The sequence below is a fragment of the Odocoileus virginianus genome, chromosome 24 (genome assembly GCF_023699985.2).
Source record: "Odocoileus virginianus isolate 20LAN1187 ecotype Illinois chromosome 24, Ovbor_1.2, whole genome shotgun sequence".
Taxonomy (NCBI): Eukaryota; Metazoa; Chordata; class Mammalia; order Artiodactyla; family Cervidae; genus Odocoileus; species Odocoileus virginianus.
In genome coordinates, this window is record NC_069697.1 from 31,662,222 (window position 1) to 31,682,759 (window position 20,538).

Here is a 20,538-nt window from a genome sequence, read left to right on the forward strand (position 1 = left end):
AAAAACAGTCATACAAACTCCATTTAAAAATATTCTACTAAGTATAACCAAATTATTTCCTCTATAGTGAATGAATATTTTGACAAAGCAAAAAACCTTTACTTTAAAGTCGTATTTTCTAAACTGATAGTCACATGTAAAAATGTATTGTTTTATTTTTATGTTGCATGGATAAAACTAGAAAGACTAAATTTAAATCACTAGGATGATTTTAAAGTAACAATTTCATTTTTTATATAAATTAATATCATTTATTTTGGGAGGTTAGGTTAAAGGATTAAATAAGCACTCACTAGATAAAAAATGAAATATGCCCTTTACTATCTATTCTTTCAACTTCAAATTTCAAAAGTTCCTTTATCTTTTTGATATGTTTAACAAAGGATAAACACTGTGTTACTTTAATGCACTTAATGGGTAAGAAATAACTTCTAAGTAGGATTAGTAAAAACAATTTAAGTCACAAATCAGCTTTTAGGAAAATACTGCAGTTTGAATACAAGTTTATCTTATTTCCTTCCCAAAATGAATAAAAGAAATTTACTTTCTGAAGAAACTAAATCAGAAAAGTTTAGAACTTACAAAGACACAGACAGTGTGAAGCAAAGTGAACACACCCGAGCGTGGTGAGATTCTTCTCACTACCCCACCCCCAATCTTGCTTCCAGAATGCAGGCCCTCACAGACTTTCCCTCAAGTTGCTCATTTCTAAAGGCAAGAAAATCAAAGATTCTTCCCTGGAGAAACAATCTCGATAGAGACTGACATTTGAGGGGTTTCAAGGAATCAAACTGGTTCATCAGGGACCACCCTAAAATGGCAATCATCAGTGACATGTGGGGTCATGCACCCAGAGCTTCCAGCAAGCTGGTAGGTATCATTCTTAAAATACAGCATGAAGCCCCCAATCCCAAACATTCAAGGATTCTGAGTAAACAGCAACCATACTAGGAGCCAAAGAAAATAAAAAATACTGGCAGTATCTTCGGGCTTCCCTAGTGGCACAGTGGATAAGAAGCTGCCTGCCAATGTGGGAGATGCGGGTTTGATCCCTGATCTGGGAAGACTTCACATGCTGCAGACCAACTAAGCCCGTGCATCTAACTCTAGAACATGTGCTCTGGAGCTGCAACTACCGAAGCCCATGTGCCCTCGAGGCTGTGCTCCACAACAAGAGAAGCCAGCAGAAGGAGAAGCCTGCGCACGGAAACTAGAGAGAGCAGACCCTGCTTAACACAACTAGAGAAGAGCCTGTGCAGCAACAAGCACCCATCAAAGCAAAAATAAACAAACAGGTCAGTGTGCTCAGTCATGCCTGACCCTTTGGACTGTACGCTGCCAGGCTCCTCTGTCCATGGAGTTTTTCAAGTAAGAATCCTGGAGGGTAGCCATTTCCTCCTCCAGGGACATTCCTGACCCCTGGGTCTCCTGCACTGCAGGCAGATTCTTTACCAAGAGCCAACAGCGAAGCCCAATAATTATCTAAAAAATACTGGCAATATCTTCAGAGAGAGATGAGCAGGCACTGTATTCAACTTATGAACAGAATGCTGCAAAACAGCAACAAGTGGCAACCTGAGCTTTCAGAATTTAAAGCATGAGAGGTGAAGTATAAATTCAATAGATTTGATGATAAAGTCAAGGAAATTTCCAGAAAACAGATTAACAGACAAAAATAAATAAAAGAAAATCAGAGGGTCACTCTACAAGGGTCTATTACCCAAAAAAAGCCAGGGAAGTTCTAGGAATGGGAATAGACAATGGAGAGCAGGGAATCATAAAAAGAAACATTTGAGAAAGTTTCCCATTATTGAAGGACATGAATCTCCTGACTGAAAGAGGACCCACTGAAATGAAATGCCCACTTCAACAACAACAACAAACCACACCAAGACACAGCATCATGAAATTTCAGAATATCAGAACTTGGGAGGGAAAAAGAAAAGACCCAAGAGCTCCCAAGGGAGAAAACAGATCCCATACAAAGGAATGAAAACCAGAATGTCCCTGACTTCTAAACAGCAAAGCTGAGTACTAAGAAGACAGGAAAGCAGTGTCCTCAGATTGTTAAAGGAAAGCGATTTTTCAATCTAGATTTCTATAGTCTAACCAAACTATCAGGAGTAAGGGTAAACTAAAAATATTTTCATACATGTAGGGCCTTGAAATTATGGAGGAGGTGCCTTACCACATGAGAGAATAAATCAAGTAAAAGAAGTAAGTAGGATTCAAGAAAAGAAGGTTTCAGGTGTTTCAGTCAGAAAGGCCCTTCCTTAAGCCCCTGGGGCAGAAGGAGCAATCTCCATCCTGTGTAACGTTCAGAGGAGCCTCTGAGCCTCTGCTTGGCCCATCACCCTGACCCGGTGGGATCTGTGGAAACTGGAACTGTATGTTCTTTCTCCAACATGTTATACCATACTTAAATAAAAAGCCAAGTAAAATGATGAAACCAAACCTCTCCTCACCAGCCCCCAACCAACCCAACCCCCTCAGCCTGTGGAAGTATCTTCAGAGCCAGATAGCTATAGGGAAAAGTCAGTATTTGTCCAAACGTGCCTGGAAAAGCCTGTGGTCCCCAGGTGCCCAGCAACGAGAGACCCAAAGAAAGCGGCCCCTCCCAGCAATGGCTGGCCCCGTGCCAAAGGGTACGCCTTCCTCATGAGTATGTGACAGGCAGGCCTCCAGGATGCCCATGAGAAACTCATGGAACTGATGAAATTTGTACCGTACAGTTAATGTAAGACATTTTAATTCCAAACCATGTAAAACAACAGAATATATAATAAAAAAAGCTAATAGCTATTTGACCAAGGTGCTCCCTGGGTAAGTCAGTGACAATGAACTTGTACTAGCCAGTCTCTGTTTTCGGTGAACTAATACTTCCTCATGTGGTTGACTCAAAATACTGAGCCAGAGTAAGACTGATGAAGAGAATTACCTTCAAAAATATGCTGTTAAAAGTATGCGGAGAAAGATAATATACAACTTTACTAGATAGAACAGAGTGCGGATGCCAAGGTAATTATAAAATGATCCTTCCTGGTTCAAAAAGGTGTTGCCATGACCTTCTAACCCACTGCTGAAGTACCCATAAAACACTCCTTTACCCTCTTCTCTCCAATCAAAACTTTTAAGAAATATGCATGTAATGTTTTCTACATATTCTAACATAAAGAAGACATTTGTAAAAACACTTAATTTTTAGTGACTGATAAAACTGATTGCATTTAATAGGTCGATCTTCCTGGTTACAGAAGAATCATGTGTTACGTTTAAATGATTCCTGGCAGTGATCAGTGGCCATTTAAAAGGTTTACAGAGTTATATGCTATTAAGGAACCAAGAATAAAGGATAAAAAAGTAAAAAAGAACTGTAAGCTGCCTTGGCCATTTACAAATATCTAAACTTATAACAGTAACTAATAACTGAAATTTCATTCATGAATATGTTGTGGATATTTAATAATATTTATTTTATTATTTTCATATTTCAGAGTATTCTATTTAATTTAAAAGAATTATCTGTAAATTTGGCATTAGAATACAAATGTAAATACTTCTAATGAAAATTTGCAACTTTTTAATGTTTTGACACAGTTTTCTATTTGTCTTTATTTTGGATACCAAAATTATAAAACATCTAAGTAATATATTTTTGTTGTTGTTTCCGGGCTTAGGGGTGAATTCATCCTGAGCATGTGAATATAAAAAGATTACTAAATATTTTTTTTTTAAAAAAAGGTTTCAACAAAGAAGGAATTCCCAAGGACAGCTGTTAGCCAGGCCAATGAAGCAAGCTCTCCAGACTGCCAAGGCCAGTTTCCAAATGGAAAAAATGCAGAACTGACAGAGGTTTACAACTAAACTTAAGTTTTTAGGTAGCTTATCCACAGGCTTGAAACAGACTGATTGAAATATATGAAAAAAATCAGCATTAGGCCTATAAAAAGCTAATCAGGAAGCAAGACAATCATTAACCCCAGAAAAATAAAGAAAAAGAAATGTAAAAAAAAAAAAAGAAAAGAAAAAATAAGCAAGATCCACTGAAGTGAAACTTGACATATTAAAATTTATTTTCCTAAAAAAAAATTTAAAAATAAATAAATAAATAAAATTTAAAAAAAAAAAAAAGAAATGTAAAACAGTAGCACATGGCTCAGCATCAAACAATAAAACAATACCAGATATAAGATGTAACAATTATGAGGAAAGAAAAAGGCGTGAAGAGGAGAGGTTTTAACAGGGTTCCATACAAAGAGGGTCAACAGGTAAAGTGAAAAATGGGTCAGTTAAGAAACAATAATATAAACATGCTACTTAGAAACATGGAGGCAAAGAGCCAGAAAAATAAACTCAACTTGTTGAAAGCTGTGTCTTGTGGGTGGGTATGAAGGGTGAGATAGGGGAGTATTAACATACAGTCTGTTATAAATAACAGCTTTACTGAGATATAATTCATACACTACACAATTCACCTGTTTAAAGTATATAATTCAGTGGAATTCAGTATATTACCAGGATTGGGCAACCATCACCATCAATTTTAGAATATTTTCATCACTCCAAAAAAGAAACCTAATACTCATCAGCAGCTACCCTGCATTTTCCCTAAATCCTCCCTTCATTGTTTTCAGTTTTGAATTGTGGTAAAACACACACAGTACAAAGTTTACTCTGTCAGTCGTTTTTAAGGGTTTGGTTCAGCGGCACCGAGTATACAGATACTCGGGCAGCCATCACCACCCTCCATCCCCGGAACTCCTTCATCTTCCCATGGCCAGTGAGAATTCCTCACTGCCTCCCTCCCCAAGCCCTGCTGAGGGCTGTTGCTGTTCTACCTTCTATGTGATTCTTCCAGGTACCTTATATGAGTGGAATCAAACAAAAATTGTCACTTTGTGTCTGGCTTATTTCACAGAACACAATGTCTTCAGGGTTTACCCATGCGGTAGCATACATCAGACCTGCATTCTTTACGAAGGCCGAAGAATACTCCAATACTCCACTGTGTGCACACACATTTTAGTTATCCACTCATCTACTGATGGACATGTGGGACTGCTTCTACCTTTTGGCTATCATAAATAATGTCGCTACGAAAATGGTGACTGAATATCTGTTCAATTCCCTGCTTTAAGTTATTTTGTGTATATACCCAAAAGTGAAACTGCTGGATAAAATGTGTAATTGTTTCACTTATTTTTGTTTTTTCACTTTAGGGTGCGCTGGCCTTCACTGCTGCACGGGTTTTCTCCAGTTGCAGCGCACGGCTTCTCACTGCTTCTCTGCTGGAGCGCACAGGCTCCAGGTGAACGGCCTCCAGCAACTGCAGCACAAGGGGCTCATCAGCTGCGGCGCATGGGCCGGGAGCGTGTGGGCTTCTGTAAGCTGTGGCGCATGGGCCGGGAGCGTGTGGGCTTCTGTAAGCTGCGGCGCATGGGCCGGGAGCGTGTGGGCTTCTGTAAGCTGCGGCGCATGGGCCGGGAGCGTGTGGGCTTCTGTAAGCTGCGGCGCATGGGCCGGGAGCGTGTGGGCTTCTGTAAGCTGCGGCTCATGGGCCGGGAGCGTGTGGGCTTCTGTAAGCTGCGGCGCATGGGCCGGGAGCGTGTGGGCTTCTGTAAGCTGCGGCGCATGGGCCGGGAGCGTGTGGGCTTCTGTAAGCTGCAGCGCATGGGCCGGGAGCGTGTGGGCTTCTGTAAGCTGCGGCGCATGGGCCAGGAGCGTGTGGCTTCTGTAAGCTGCAGCGCATGGGCCGGGAGCGTGTGGGCTTCTGTAAGCTGCGGCGCATGGGCCGGGAGCGTGTGGGCTTCTGTAAGCTGCGGCGCATGGGCCGGGAGCGTGTGGGCTTCTGTAAGCTGCGGCGCATGGGCCGGGAGCGTGTGGGCTTCTGTAAGCTGCGGCGCATGGGCCGGGAGCGTGTGGGCTTCTGTAAGCTGCGGCGCATGGGCCGGGAGCGTGTGGGCTTCTGTAAGCTGCGGCGCATGGGCCGGGAGCGTGTGGGCTTCTGTAAGCTGCGGCGCATGGGCCGGGGGCGTGTGGGCTTCTGTAAGCTGCGGCGCATGGGCCGGGAGCGTGTGGGCTTCTGTAAGCTGTGGCGCGTGGGCTCAGCTCGCGGGCGCTGAACATGGGCTCAGGAGTTGTGGTGAATGAGCTCAGTTGCTCTGCGGTATGTGGACTCTTCACGGACCAGGGATCAGACCTGTGTCCCCTGCACTGGCAGGGGCATTCCTATACAGCTCACCACCAGGGCAGTCTTGGAAGGTTTAATTTTCTTGAGGAAAAGACATATTGCTTTCCACAGTGGACGTATCATTTTATATTTCCATGAGCAATGTACAAAGGTTCCAATTTTTCCATATCCTTGCCAACACTTGTTTTCAGTTTTATTTGTTTGTTTTTAATAAAAGCCATCCTAATGGGTTTGAAGTGGTATCTTATTGTGGTTATGATTTGCATTTTCCTAATGATTAGTAATGTTGAGCACCTTTTTATGTGCTTATTGGCCATTTATTTATTTTCTTCAGAGAAATTTCTATTCAAGTCCTTTGCCCATTTCTGATTTGGTTTGCTTGCTTTTTGTTGTTGAATTTTAGGAGTTCTTTATATAGTCTGAATATTAACCCCTTTATCAGATATTTGACTTGTAATTCTTCTCTAGCATCCTGCTGACTGTCTCTTTATTCTGTTAATACTGTCCTCTGACATGCAATTTTTCTAATTTTGATAAGATTCAATTTATTTTTTCATCTGTTGCCCCTGCCTTTAGTGCCATATCCAAGAATAACTGCAAATCCAACATCATGAGGCTTTTTCTAAGAGTTTTATAGTTTTAGCTCTTTGATGCATTTTGGATTAATTTTTACATATAGCATTTAGGTAAGGGTTAAGCTTCATTCTTTTGCATGTGAATTTCCAGTTTTCCCAACTCCATTTGTTGAAAAGACTATCTTTTTCTCACTGAATAGAGAACTGGCATCCTTACAGAAAATCACTGACCATATATGCAAGGACTTAGGTCTAACCTCTCCAATCTGCCCCATTGGTTAGTATGTCTGTCTTTATGTCACTAAGGACAGTATACTCTTGATTACTGTAGCTTTGCAGAAAAATTTGAAATCAGGAAGTGTGAGTCCTCTAACTTTGTTTCTCTTTTTCAAGATAATTTTGCAATTCAAGGCTCCTTGAGATTCCATATGAATTTTTGAACAAATTTTTCTATTTCTACAAAAAATATCATTGAAATTTTGATAGGGGTTGCACTGAATCTGTAGATTGCTTTGGGTAGTACTGACATTTTAACAATATTAAGCCTTCTAACCGATGAACAAAGGATGTTCTATACATCTTTAATTTCTTTCAGCAATGTTACTTCCTTGGTTAATATGATTAAATATTTTATTCTTCTGATGTACTGTAAACAGAACTGTTCATTTTTTTTTTCCAGATCGTTCATGATTAGTGAAGAAAAATCATTTTATTTTTAAATAAAATGGTTAGATAGCATCACCAACTCAACAGACGTAAATTTGAGCAAACTCCAGGAGACAGTGGGGGACAGAGGAGCCTGGCATGCTGCAATTCATGGGGTCGCAAAGAATCAGAATGACTTAGCGACTGAACAACACCAAAAGCATATATTACACAGATAAAAGATAAATACATCAAAAAGAAGAGAAATATATTTCAATTCTCCAAAGCTCAAGTTTAATCAGAAAGGAGATAAACTGTGTTTAAACAGTTTACATTATTCAAACAACCATATTCTGAACTTTCCAAATTTTAAAAAATGTGAACATTTCATACTCTTCAGTATACTGTACTGTAAAATGACAGTAAATTTCCACATATCTTCCTGTTGACCTGTGATTTTCTTATTGCAAATATAATTTGCTTTAGTTTTTTTTTTAAATCACACCTTGTAACATATTCCAAAAGAGATTCCATGTATCAACAGAGAATTATCTTCTGATTTCTTATATTCTCTTCCTTACATCTATGGGTTTTACCAGATTCTGTCAGTATTCCAGGGACTTCCCTGTGGCTCATACGGTAAAGAATCTGCCTGCCTGCTCTACCAAAACTTCTCAACCCTGGAGATATTCAACAGACACTCTATATGGAGATTTCAATTCAGACTGGGAGGGTGAATGGAAAGAATTTAATGGATTTCTTTAATTCTTTTGTTTCTACTATTCTAGGATCATAGCAACTGAAGATGCCAAAAGACATCTGGAAGGTTTAGAGTTAAATAAAATAACAAAATCAACAACAAAACAAAAACAGTAAAATGAAAACTTTTGGTTCAATAATTAAATGTAGCCAAAGTGGCTTTGCTGTAAAGCTTAACTGTGCAACTTGAATGTGAGGAAAAAGTTTTAAATTTATTTTTAGAATTTCAATTGTCCATACAAATTCCAGATCAGAACTCTATGAGAAAATGAATTTCTGAGGCCGTTTATCCATCCATCTATCAATAAAATATTTGTTGAATTGCTAGTATATTCCCAACATTATGCTAGGCACTGAGAAGACAAAAACCAAAATAAACGTTCAGCTCCTGCTTTCACAGGCCTCATCACGTAAACAATAATACACACACTGGAGGAGGCACCTCCAGCCCAGGGCGGGGAGTGAGGGAAATTCAGGAAAGGAAGAGGTGACTGGAGCTGAGTCTTAAAGAGTCAGGAGGAAGTAGGAATGATCTCTTACTGTACTGTAGGTGTGCATGCTACAAAGATTACTCAAAGAAAATCTGTAAGGGGGACATTGTTGTTCAGTCACTAAGTTGTGTCTGATTTTTTGTGACTCCACAGACTGCAATAAGTCAGGCTTCAGTTTTCTTTACCATTTCCTGGAGTGTGCTCAAACTCATGTCCATTGAGTCGGTGATGCCATCCAACCATCTCATCTTTTGCTGCCCCCTTCTCCTCCTGCCTTCAGTCTTTCCCAGCATCAGGGTCTTTCCCAATGATTTGGTTCTTTGCATCTGACTGCCAAACCACTGGAGCATTAGCTTCAGCATCAGTCCTTCCAATGAATGCAGGGATGATTTCCTTTAGGATTAACTGGTTTGATCTCCTTGCTGTTCAGGGGACTTTCAAGAGTCTTCTCCAGTGCCACAGTTCAAAAGCATCAGTTCTTCAGCAATGAGCCTTCTTTATGGTCCAACTCTCACATCCCTACCTGATTATTGGAAAGACCATAGCTTTGTCTACATGGACCTTCATCAGTAAAGTGATACCTTTGCTTTTTAAGATGCTGTCTAGGTTTGTCCCTTTCTTTACAGGAGTAAGTGTATTTTAATTTCATGGCAGCAGTGATTTTGGAGCCCAACACCATAAAGTCTGTCATTGTTTTCATTTCTTATCCCATCTATGCCATGAAATGACGGGACCAGATGCCATGATCTTAGTTTTCTGAATGTTGAGTTTTAAGTCAGCTTCTTCACTCTCCTTTTTCACTTTCACCAAGAGGCTCTTTAGTTCCTCTTTGCTTTCTGCCATTAGAGTGGTATCATCTGTATATCTGAGGTTGTTGATACTTCTACTGGCAATCTTGATTCCAGCTTGTAATTCATCCAGTCTGGCATTTTGCATGATGTACTCTGCCTTTAAGTTAAATAAGCAGAATGACAATCTATAGCCTTGACATAGTCCTTTCCCAATTTGAAACCAGTCCATTGTTCCATGTCTGGTTCTACTGGTACTTCTTAACCTGCATACAGGTTTCTTGGGACGCAGGAAAGGTGATCTAGTATTCCCATTTCTTCAAGAATTTTTCACAGTTTGTTGTGACCCACATGGTCAAAGGCTTTAACATAGTCAACGAAGTGAAGTACATGGTTTTCTGGAATTCTCTAGCTTTTTCTATAATCCAGTGGATGCTGGCATTTATCTGGTTCCTCTGCCTTTTCTAAATCCAGCTTGTATATCTGGAAGTTCTTGGTTCACATACTGCTGAAGCCTTGCTTGAAGGATTTTGAGCAATATTTTGCAAGCATGTGAAATAAGCACAATTGTATGGTAGTCTGAACATTCTTTGGCATTGCCTTTCTTTGGGATTGAAATGAAAACTGACCTTCTCCAGTCCTGTGGCCACTGCTGAGTTTTCCAAATTTGCTGGCGTACTGAGAGCAGCACATTAATAGCATCATCTTTTAGGATTTAAAGTAGTTCAGGTGGAATTCCATCACTTCCACTAGCTTTGTTCATAGCAATGCTTCCTAAGGCCCAGGTGACTTCACACTCCAGGATGTCTGGCGCTAGGTGAATGACCCTACCATAGTGGTTATCCAAGTCATTAAGATCCTTTTTATACAGTTCTTCTGTGTACTCTTGCCACTTCATTTTAATATCTTCTGCTTCTGTTAGGTCTTTACCATTTCTGTTCTTTATTTTGCCCATCTTTGCATGAAATGTTCCCTTGGTATCTCTCTTTTAGAAGAGATCTCTAGTCATTCCCATTCTGTTGTTCTCCTCTATTTCTCTGCACCATTCACTTAAGAAGGCTTTCTTCTCTCTCCCTACCGTTCTCTGAAACTCTGCATCCAGTTGGGCATATCTTTCTTTCTCCTTGCCTTCTGCTTGTTTTCTTTTCTCAGCTAACTGCAGGGCCTCCTCAGACAACCATTTTGCTTTCTCGCATTTCTTTTTCTTTGGGATGGTTTTGGTCACTGCCTCCAGTATGATGTTAAGAACCTCCATAACAGAAGAAGCAAGAATTGCAATCCTATGGCCTCCAGAATGAAAACCACATCACAGAAAACTAACCAAAATGATCACATGGATGCCCTAGGTAACTTAATGACTCTATGAGCCATGCCGTGTAGGGCCACCCTAGATGGCTGGGCCATGGTGGAGAGCGCTGACAAAACGTGGTCTACTGGAGAAGGGAATGACAAACTACTTCAGCATTTTTGCTTTGAGAACTCCATTAACAATATGAAAAGGCAAAGAGATATGAAACTAGAGATGAGCCCCTCAAGTCAGCAGGCGTCCAATATGCTACTGGGTAAGAGGAGAGAAATAGCTTTAGAAAAGAGGCCGAGCCAAAGCAAAAACAATGACCAGTTGTGGATGTTTCTGGTGGTGAAAGTCAAGTCCAATGCTGTAAAGAAACATATTGTTAGGAACCTGGAATGTTAGGTCCATGAATCAAGATACATTGGATGTGGTCAAACAAGAGATGGCAAGAGGGAACATTGACATTTTAGATATCAGTGAACTAAAACAGATGGGAATGGAAGAATTTAATTCAGATGACCATTATATCTACTACTGTGGGGAGGAATCCCTTAGACAAAATGGAGTAATTTCTTAATTACTCCATAATTACCATAATTACTCTTAATTACCATAATCAAGAAAAGAGTCCAAAATGCAGTACTTGGGTGCAGTCTCAAAAATGACAAGATGATCTCAGTTCCTTTCCAAGGCAATCCATTCAACATCACAGTAATCCAAGCCTATGCCCCAACCACAAATGCCAAAGATGAAGTTGAACAGTTCTATTAAGACCTAAAAGACCTAGAACTAACACCAAAGATGTCTGTTTTATCATAGGGGACCAGAATGCAAAAGTAGGAAGTTAAGAGATATCTGGAGTTAATAGGAAAGTTTGGCCTTGGAGTACAAAATGAAGCAGGGCCAAGACTAAGAAAGAGTTTTGCCAAGAAAACACACTGGTCATAGCAAACACCCTCTTCCAACAACACGAGAGATGACTCTACACATAGACATCACCAGACGGTCAATATTGAAGATGGAGAAGCCCTATATATACAGTCAGCAAAAACAAGACTTGGAACTGACTGTGGCTCAGATCATGAGCTTCTTATTGCAAAATTCACACTTAAATTGAAGAAAGTACGGAAAACCACTAGGCCATTCAAATGTGGCCTAAATCAAATCACTTACGATTATACAGTGGAAGTGACAAATAGATTCAAGAGATTAGATCTGACAGACACAGTAGGGTGGAAAGCCATATGAGAAACTACTTACACATCAGTAAGATGAAATGTTATAAAACAGAAATGTTAAAAAGACAGAATCAAAAAGGAAGAGGAACACAGCACAGGAAAGGCAGCACACAGATGCCAGCATCTGAGCTGGATTAAGGAAGGCTTGCAGATGCTCAGTGGGCAGCAACACAGGGATGATACAAAAGTGTGGCAGGAAAGACATCTAGGGTGGCTGGAATCTCCATGTGGTTTAATTTGGCTAAAACTGAAATGCAGCAAAAGCAGGAGTAGGAAGAGAAATACAGTGAGAAAGGAAGGAAAAATGACACTATAAGTGAGGTTGGGAGATGCTAGTGACAAAACCTTCATATTTCTTTTTCTGAAAAAACTTTATTTTTAAATTGAATGTTAAGAATTTTTCTTATTCCTCTATGGGAATACTTGATACATGAAATATAGTAACTTTTGTCATTGCAAACACTTTTTTTAAACTTAAGTTTTATTCACTTTAAATTTACAGAAGTTTTAAAGTTTGATACAGTTAAAGTAATTGCCTTTTTGTAATTTTTGCCTCTGTTTTTATGCTCATAAAGTCCAGTTGGAATGTAACTACATGAAATATTATCAAGATCCAACATAGGTAAAATAGGAGGAAGAAAACCAAAGTAGATTTGATTAACAGCATGTGAGAATAGAGAGAGTAGGACAGAAAAGTGCTGTCTGAAAAGCAAGATGCATTAAAGGACAACTTCCCAATTAAGGAGCCTGAGTTGAGTCAGCTGAAGATGGAGGAAGAATACTAAAAAATTATTTTCAAGGTTCAAAGGAGACAAATCCACATTTGCTTTCTCAAGAGTTAGAGTTGTTTCCAGTTTCCATAGATTTATAAAATCCTAAATTTTTCTCGTAAGTCCAAGAGTCTTAGCATATCTATGACTTTGATGGTTTCATTAAAATGGCAATTATCAAACTGAATTACATTCTAATTCCACATAATTCAACTAACCAATTCATTTTTCCTCCTAGTAAACTCCCAAGTTTTCTCTTGTAGACCTGCTTTTTCCTCTAAATCCTATGACCAACAAGAAATTTAACTTAAACAAGTTCAAGAACACTTTTGGTTGTTTCAACTTCCACTTTTGTGGCTTTTTAGAATCTATGACGGTCTACTTTGACATAAGCTTTTGTACATATCCAAAAATTGATGAGAAAAACAGTGAATACAATGCAGATATCTAACCTTATTAACTTACAGGTGAAAGTAAAATAATATATAAATTCACTCTGAGTACAGAAAACAGATTACTCACCTGCGACCACATTCTGAATATTTACCAATGTTTTTTAATATTAAGGCAGCTGTTAGTCGGATGTGTTTAGTTATTGGTCCCTCTTTTTCATCCTTAAAAAGGAAAAGAAAAGAAAAAGAATAAAGATCTAAATCATACAGTGTTCACACCTTCACAGATAAGGCTTCCAAGGCTTACTTACTGTAAAATCTCGAAAGACAAGGTTTCTTGACCCTCTCCTTAGGGCCATGAGGGCAGCACTGGGGTGATTCACAATGGCCTTCTGTGCTCGAGGAGTTGAGCCTGTGCCCCCTACAGCTGGCTGCCTAAATTGATCAGGGAGAGGAAAAGATTGTTAACATGATGATTCAGGCAGACTGACAACAGATGACCAAACTGCCAAACCTGAACGTGGTTACTCGAAGTAGAAACAGGGTGAGTAAAAGCTCTGGTGGTCCAGCAGTAATACTTACTCTTTGTGTCAACTGAGGCAAAAGGGTTTGTGGTCTTTTATTTCCAATCTATCTACTTGAAAGCAAACAACAGATGTCCTAGTACAACCCATATATATGTAAATACAACATAGCTTAAAAGTTGAGTTCACATCTTTGAATGCAATGTAAAGATGTTAACAAAGAATAATCTACAATTTGAGCTGCAAATTAGTTTTGCTAAATGGTACCTACAAGTAAAATATATTTCCTAAGAGTGTGCTGGTATATGTATAGGTCACCCAAGAAAAGATAACCAAATATGATAATAACATGAAATTATGCTAACTAGTACATTTCAAACTATTACTATCTTTTACAATTTTTTATTAACCAATTTCAATCAATCATTTCAGTATAGCTCTATTGTCCTTTACCAAAGATGGAGGGACTGCAGAGACAGATTTTATATAAAATGAGATTCAAACTACTCTATGTTTCCTTTGCCACACAGAAAAACTGCGTCAGTATCTGTTGTATTCTGCTGAGGCAACAGTGGTGAGAGAGCTGGCTCCCAGGGGGAAGTCCTGCTTCTGCCCCCTCACTAGCTGCATGACTTTGAACAGTTCCATTTGTCCCTTGGTGCTTCAGGTTTCACACCTGTAAAGTGGGGCTATTTCTAGCATTTTTTTTACATGAGTAAACTAATTCTGAATATTAAGTTAACATAAAAGCAATCTCTAAATTGTAAGCCAGTTTTTGTCTATATCTATATAGAGATTTCTCTAGATAAAGATCTATATATCGACACGGATAAAAATTATTGACTTTATGTATAAATGACAAAGATTTTTTATTGTAACTGATATACCAAAATAACCCTCCAAATTTGAACAAAATCAAACATATTACAGCATACTCTTACAAGCTACACAGAAGTGAAATGAAAGTCACTCGGTCATGTCTGATTCTTCGTGACCCCCATGAACTGTATGTAGCCCACCAGACACCTCTGTCCATGGGATTCACCAGGCTACAATACTGGAGTGGGTTGCCATTTCCTTCTCCAGGGAATCTTGCCAACTCAGGGACTGAACCTGGGTCTCCTGCATTGGAGACAGATTCTTTACCATCTGATTCACCAGGGAGACCGAAACCTACATTAATAAATACAAATTAAATACAGTTCACCCTTGAACAACATGGGAGTTTGGGTACCCACTCTCCCTGCAGTCAAAAATATGCATGTAACTTTACATTTGACCTCCCATACCTGCAGTTCCTTATCTGTGGATTCAACCAACCAGAGATGGTGCGGCACCATAGTATTTACTGTGACAAATATCCACTTGTTAGTAAATGCTCCCAATTGATACCTGTGTTATTCCAGGGTCAACTGTACAGTGAAGATTACAGAAAAATGTATTTGGCAGAAAAGTGACTTTCCACTGCTTTGAAGGTAAATTCAAACTCATGTTTATGGCTTATGAAAGCCTCAGCTATTTTTTCCTCATTCTATAGGTCTCAGTTTGGATTCACTTTCTATCAGAAAGCCTTCCATGGTCTCCCACATTGGTGTAGGTGGGCTTTCACAGTGTCCTGTGCATTTGATGTCATTTAATAAGAATCATCTATATCTCTCATTGTATCTCCTGACTTGAGAAGGGCAAAACATCTTGGTCATGTATACTTCATGTCATATTTTAGTGCCTAGCTAAGGAATGAATAGTAATGGAGAGACTAAAAAATAATGGATGAATAAGGTATGCAAGCAGCTTCTGGTGTTCCCATACTTGTCGTTCTGTCTAGAATTTAAACTCTCTGAAGTTAAGACTAAACCATGTCCTCAGAATTCCCTATGTTTGGCAAAATGTTCAGTACACAGCAATACCTCAACAAATGTGGACAAATTAATTTATCTTCATATTATAATAATTAAAATAACAACTATCCCTTGGTATTCATGGGGGCCTGGTTCCAGGACCTCCTGAGGATACCAAAATCCTAGAGCCAATCCCAGACAGATACCAAGCGATGACAGGATTTGCATATAACCTACACACATCCTCTTGTGTGTTTTAAACCATTCAGATTACTTATATACTCAATACAATGCAAATGATATATAAACAGTTGCTAGTACATGGCAAATTCAAATTTTTTTTCAAATATTTTTGATCCCTGGTTTGTTGAATCCTCAGATGCTGAACCTGAAGATCTGGATGGCTGACTGTATTATTTAGAATTAAAGGCCTCAGTTGGAAACTATAAAATAGGAGATACTATGTAAATCTAATAAGGACCTTATAGGAATCCACAGTCTTGACTACAAGTATTATAAGTGTTCATGAAATAAAAGGTAAATGAATAACAAATAGTAAATGTGACATATACACTTTACGTTGGACCATCACATGCCACTTTAGCCTCTCCTCAGGAGTAGTTGTAGGAATAAATCTCTCTGCCATTATCAAGCACATGTTCAACTCCTCTCTGAGAGGACAAAGAATCATATATTTATTTCCAATTTACAAAGCATTTCTCATATATCATCTGTCATTACTACCAAATGACTTGTCTACAAAGTGGAATCAAAACATTATAGAGCTACAAGGTGCTTATACACCACCTAGTTCAGCCAATATGAAAAGTTATTCCTAGGGCACTTATGCAATTTGAACAGGGTCACATACATAGCTGGACTACAACCCAGGTTTCCTGTCTCCTGACATGCTGAATTGCCTTTTATTGCTATTTTGCCTAGTTTCCTGATTTGTCTTTTATTTAAATGTGCAACAGGAAGTAAACTCATGTTCCTTACTTGGTAGAAGATTTTTGACTTCCTGCTTGTCCTGGTTCATCTTGTTTTAATCCTGCAAGCAGGGCATCCTTTGAACAGTGCTTGTCCTTTTTAAGAAAATGGAAATAAAAAACATAAGCATCAAGGTCTCGAATGCAACCAAATGAGCTACAAATCAAATAGTTTAAGAAAGTGTACCTGTAAGTGAGTGATGAAAGAGAACCTCTGCCGTTGAAAAGGCTCACAACCTTCCCAAAGACACTGCCCTGGATACACGTCCTTTCCTCCATGTTCAGTTGCTGCATGGTAGAAAACCTGTGAGGGGGTCTGAAACCACCTACAAAAAATAAAAGTAGTAGAAATTTTCTGACACTTAGATATGTTCTTTAAAATAGAAAACCTGCTCTCTTAATACAAAAGCTCCAGAACAAATATTGAGCAAAACAGTACAAATAAATATCATTCCAAATAATATTTTCAAAATTTCTGCTTTTACTTAAAAGCTAAATACTCAAAAGTTCTTAACACTTCTGGTAATTTGATATAAGCTTAATATTTCAGTCTCATTTCCCTACCGTCAACGAAAGTCAGTTAAGAATCTCTTGAAAGTAGATAAAATTTCATTTGAAAGCACAACAGGGCATAATCTTATAAACAAATACCATACTCGGTTGTACTTTTAGAAGCTGCTCAAGCATTTACCAGATTTCATATCACATATAATAAACTCCAGCATATTCAATATAAAAATCTAAATGCTATAAGATTTGGTGAGTCTGGCTCTTTAGTTGAATTCACATTTTGTATGTCCATCCATGTTTAAGAAGTCATGTCTCTCGTTTCTCCAACATCATACCCTACTCAGTTACAGACCTTGAGGTTTAATAATATAAATACCTGAGCATATCTGGACAAGGACAGAAATCTGAAGAAAATCAGATACTGTACTATTCCCTTGTTAAACAGAATATATGGCAATGAGAGAGAATACTGGAATTCAGACAGCAAAGACTACATTAAAAGACTTCAATTACTAACTACTAACTCAAATATTTATATAGTCAATATCTTTAAAGTTTATAGCAGAACTCTCTCAGAATTCAATTTTTTATGGATGTCAGATAAACATATCTATATTTGAGCCAATTTCTGATGTGGAGCACATACATAATATTTCAAATTAATATTCCTTCAGGAAATAAATGATAGGCATTTTAAAATAAATTTTAATCAAAAGAACTGAATACTGACGTATAAAAGATGATGTTAAAAACCACTGGAACTGACATATTTCATTCCATCTATAAATACTTCATCTATATAAGTCATTCCTGATAGTTTTACTATAAAACTATCATGGACTCAAAGAATTAATACAGTTTAAAGTGACGTACTACCCAAAGCGATCTACATAGTCAATACATTCCCAAAATTCCAATGGTATTTCTCATAGAAATAGAACAATTAATCCTAACATTTGTACAGAATCACAAAAGATCCCAAAAAGCTAAAGAAATCCTGAGAAACACGAAAAGTTGGAGGCATCACGTGCCATAATTTCAAACTGTATTACAAAGCTATAGTAATAAAAACAGTAGGCTATCTGCATAAAAACAGACATATAGAACAGAGAGACCAGAAATAAATTCATGGATATATAATCAATTAATTTATGATAAAGAAGTCAAAAATATATAATAGAAAACAATGTCTTCAATAAGAAATGTTGGTAACAATGCATAGTCACATGCAAAAAAAAGAAACTCAACTACTCTTTTATACCATACAAAAAAAAATTAACTCAGAATGGGTTAAAGACTGGAATATAAGGTTTGAAATCATAAAAGTCCTAGAAGAAAACAGAAGTGGTACGTTGCTGAACACAGGCTTCAGCAATGATTTTTGCAGATTTGATACTGATACCAAAAACAAAGGCAGCAATAAATGAAAACAAGCAAAAATACATCAAACTAAAAAGCGACTGTGAAAGCAATGGAAATAATCAACAAAGTAAAAGGACAATGTACTGAATGGGAGAAAATATTTACAAATCATATATCTCATAAGGGGTTAACATCCAAAGTACATAAGGAACTCATACAGCTCAGCAGCAAAAATCCAAAAATTTTAAAATGAGTAGAGGTTCTAATTAGACACTCTTCCAAAGGAGGCATACAGGTACATGAAGAAATCAATACCAAAACCACAATGAGATGTCACCTCACACGTGTTAGGAAGACTACTATCAAAAAGACAAGAAAGAAGAAGTGCTGGTGAGGATGTGGAGAAAAACAAAACCCCTGTCCCTGGGCACCCTTAGTGAGGATGTAAACTGGTGTGGCTACTATGAAAAACAATACAGAGATTTCTCAAAATGTTAAAAATAGAACTACCATATGATCTGGCAATTCCCACTTTGGATAGTTACCAAATAAACGAAAACACTAACTTGAAAAGATATGTATACCCCCATGTAGCATTATTTACAAAAGCCAAGATACAGAAACAACCTAAGTATCCATGACAAGACTAAACACTACATTAAAAAGCACAGACATCAATTTGCTGACAAAGATCCGTATAGTCAAAGCTATGGTTTTTCCAATAATCATGTAGAGACGGGAGAGTTGGGCCATAAAGAAAGCTGAACACTGAAGAACTGATGCTTTCAAACTGCAGTTCTGGAGAAGACTCTTGAGAGTCCCTTCAACTGCAAAAAGATCAAATCAGTCCATCCTAAGGGAAATCAACCCTGAATATTCACTGGAAGGGCTGATGGTGAAACTGAAGCTCCAATACTTTGGTCACCTGATGGGAAGAGCCAACTCATTGGCAAAGACCCTGATGTTGGGGAAGACTGAGGGCAGGAGGAGAAGGGGGTGACGGAGGGTGAGATGGCTGGATGGCATCACCGACTCAATGGACGTGAATTTGAGCAAACTCTGGGAGAAGTGAATGACAGGGAAGCTTGGTGTGCTACAGTCCAGGGGTTTGCAAAGAGTCGGACAGGACTTAGTGACTGAACAACAGGTCCATCAACAGATGAATAGAAAGAAAATGTGGTATACACACAAATAAATATTATATTGCCATTAAGAAAGGAGAAAATCTTGCCATCTGTAATCTGGATGGCCTCAAGGGGATCATGCTAAGTGAAACATGTCAAACCAAGAAAGATAAGTATCATATAAACTCATTTACTATGTGGAAGGTGAAGAAAAGAATAACAAAAAAAAAAACCCAAACCCTCCCAACTAAGGTCACAGGTAAAGAGAAGAGACTGGTGGTTGTCAGAGGCAGGAGATGAGGGGCAGGATACGAAATAGGTGAAGGAAGTAAAAAAGTACAAAACTCTAGTTATAAAGGATCTGCTTGCAATGAGGGAGATCCAGGTTTGATCCCTGGGTTGGGAAGATCTCTGGAGAAGGGAATGGGCTACCCACTCCAGTATTCTTGCCTGGAGAATTCCATGGTGGGCTACAGTCCATGAGGTCACAAAGAGTCGGACACAACTGAGCAACTAACACTTTCACTCATAATGCTATTTCATTAATATGAAATAATGACTGGAACACTACTATTACAAGAAGATGGTTCTCATTGTACTTTTAAGATTTTACCTAAATACTATTCATTTATTAACTGAAAAGTAAAACTGTTTACACACACCAGACAAACACACACACAAATCAAACTCCAAATGTACTATGACTTGTCAGAGTCAAAATGTTATCTATTTCCAACTACTTTGCAATACTTTAAGTGAAGCAAATTTATTTACAATACATAAAATTGATGAATCTACCAGTGAAAAGAAAAAAGGATGAAGTTAGTCCTTCTTTAAATCAATTTAAACCACTAAACACGCACAACTCTGTGTGCATGTGGTTTTAAGACAATAGGAATTTTTAAGTGCTCGACTTACTTGCTAAACACAGTCTATTACGTCCCTCTTACCTACGGTGTTTCCATTCATTCTAATTCTATTTTCTATCTATTTATCTAACTGTTTAAGTCATACCAATCAGACTTTGACTGAATATGGTACTAGGTGAA

General features: G+C 38.3%; 1 protein-coding gene across 1 annotated transcript in view; it reads right to left on the minus strand.

Annotated features, from left to right (window-relative positions):
* ARID2 (AT-rich interaction domain 2) overlaps positions 1-20,538 on the minus strand; it is a 178,785-nt gene that overhangs the window by 3,746 nt on the left and 154,501 nt on the right. Inside the window, exons 17-20 of the mRNA XM_070454531.1 lie at positions 16,681-16,819; positions 16,504-16,589; positions 13,454-13,577; positions 13,273-13,364 (exon numbers count right to left, since the gene is read on the minus strand). Of these exons, the coding sequence (XP_070310632.1) occupies positions 13,273-13,364; positions 13,454-13,577; positions 16,504-16,589; positions 16,681-16,819 (441 nt within the window). The remainder of the gene's footprint in view (positions 1-13,272; positions 13,365-13,453; positions 13,578-16,503; positions 16,590-16,680; positions 16,820-20,538) is intronic.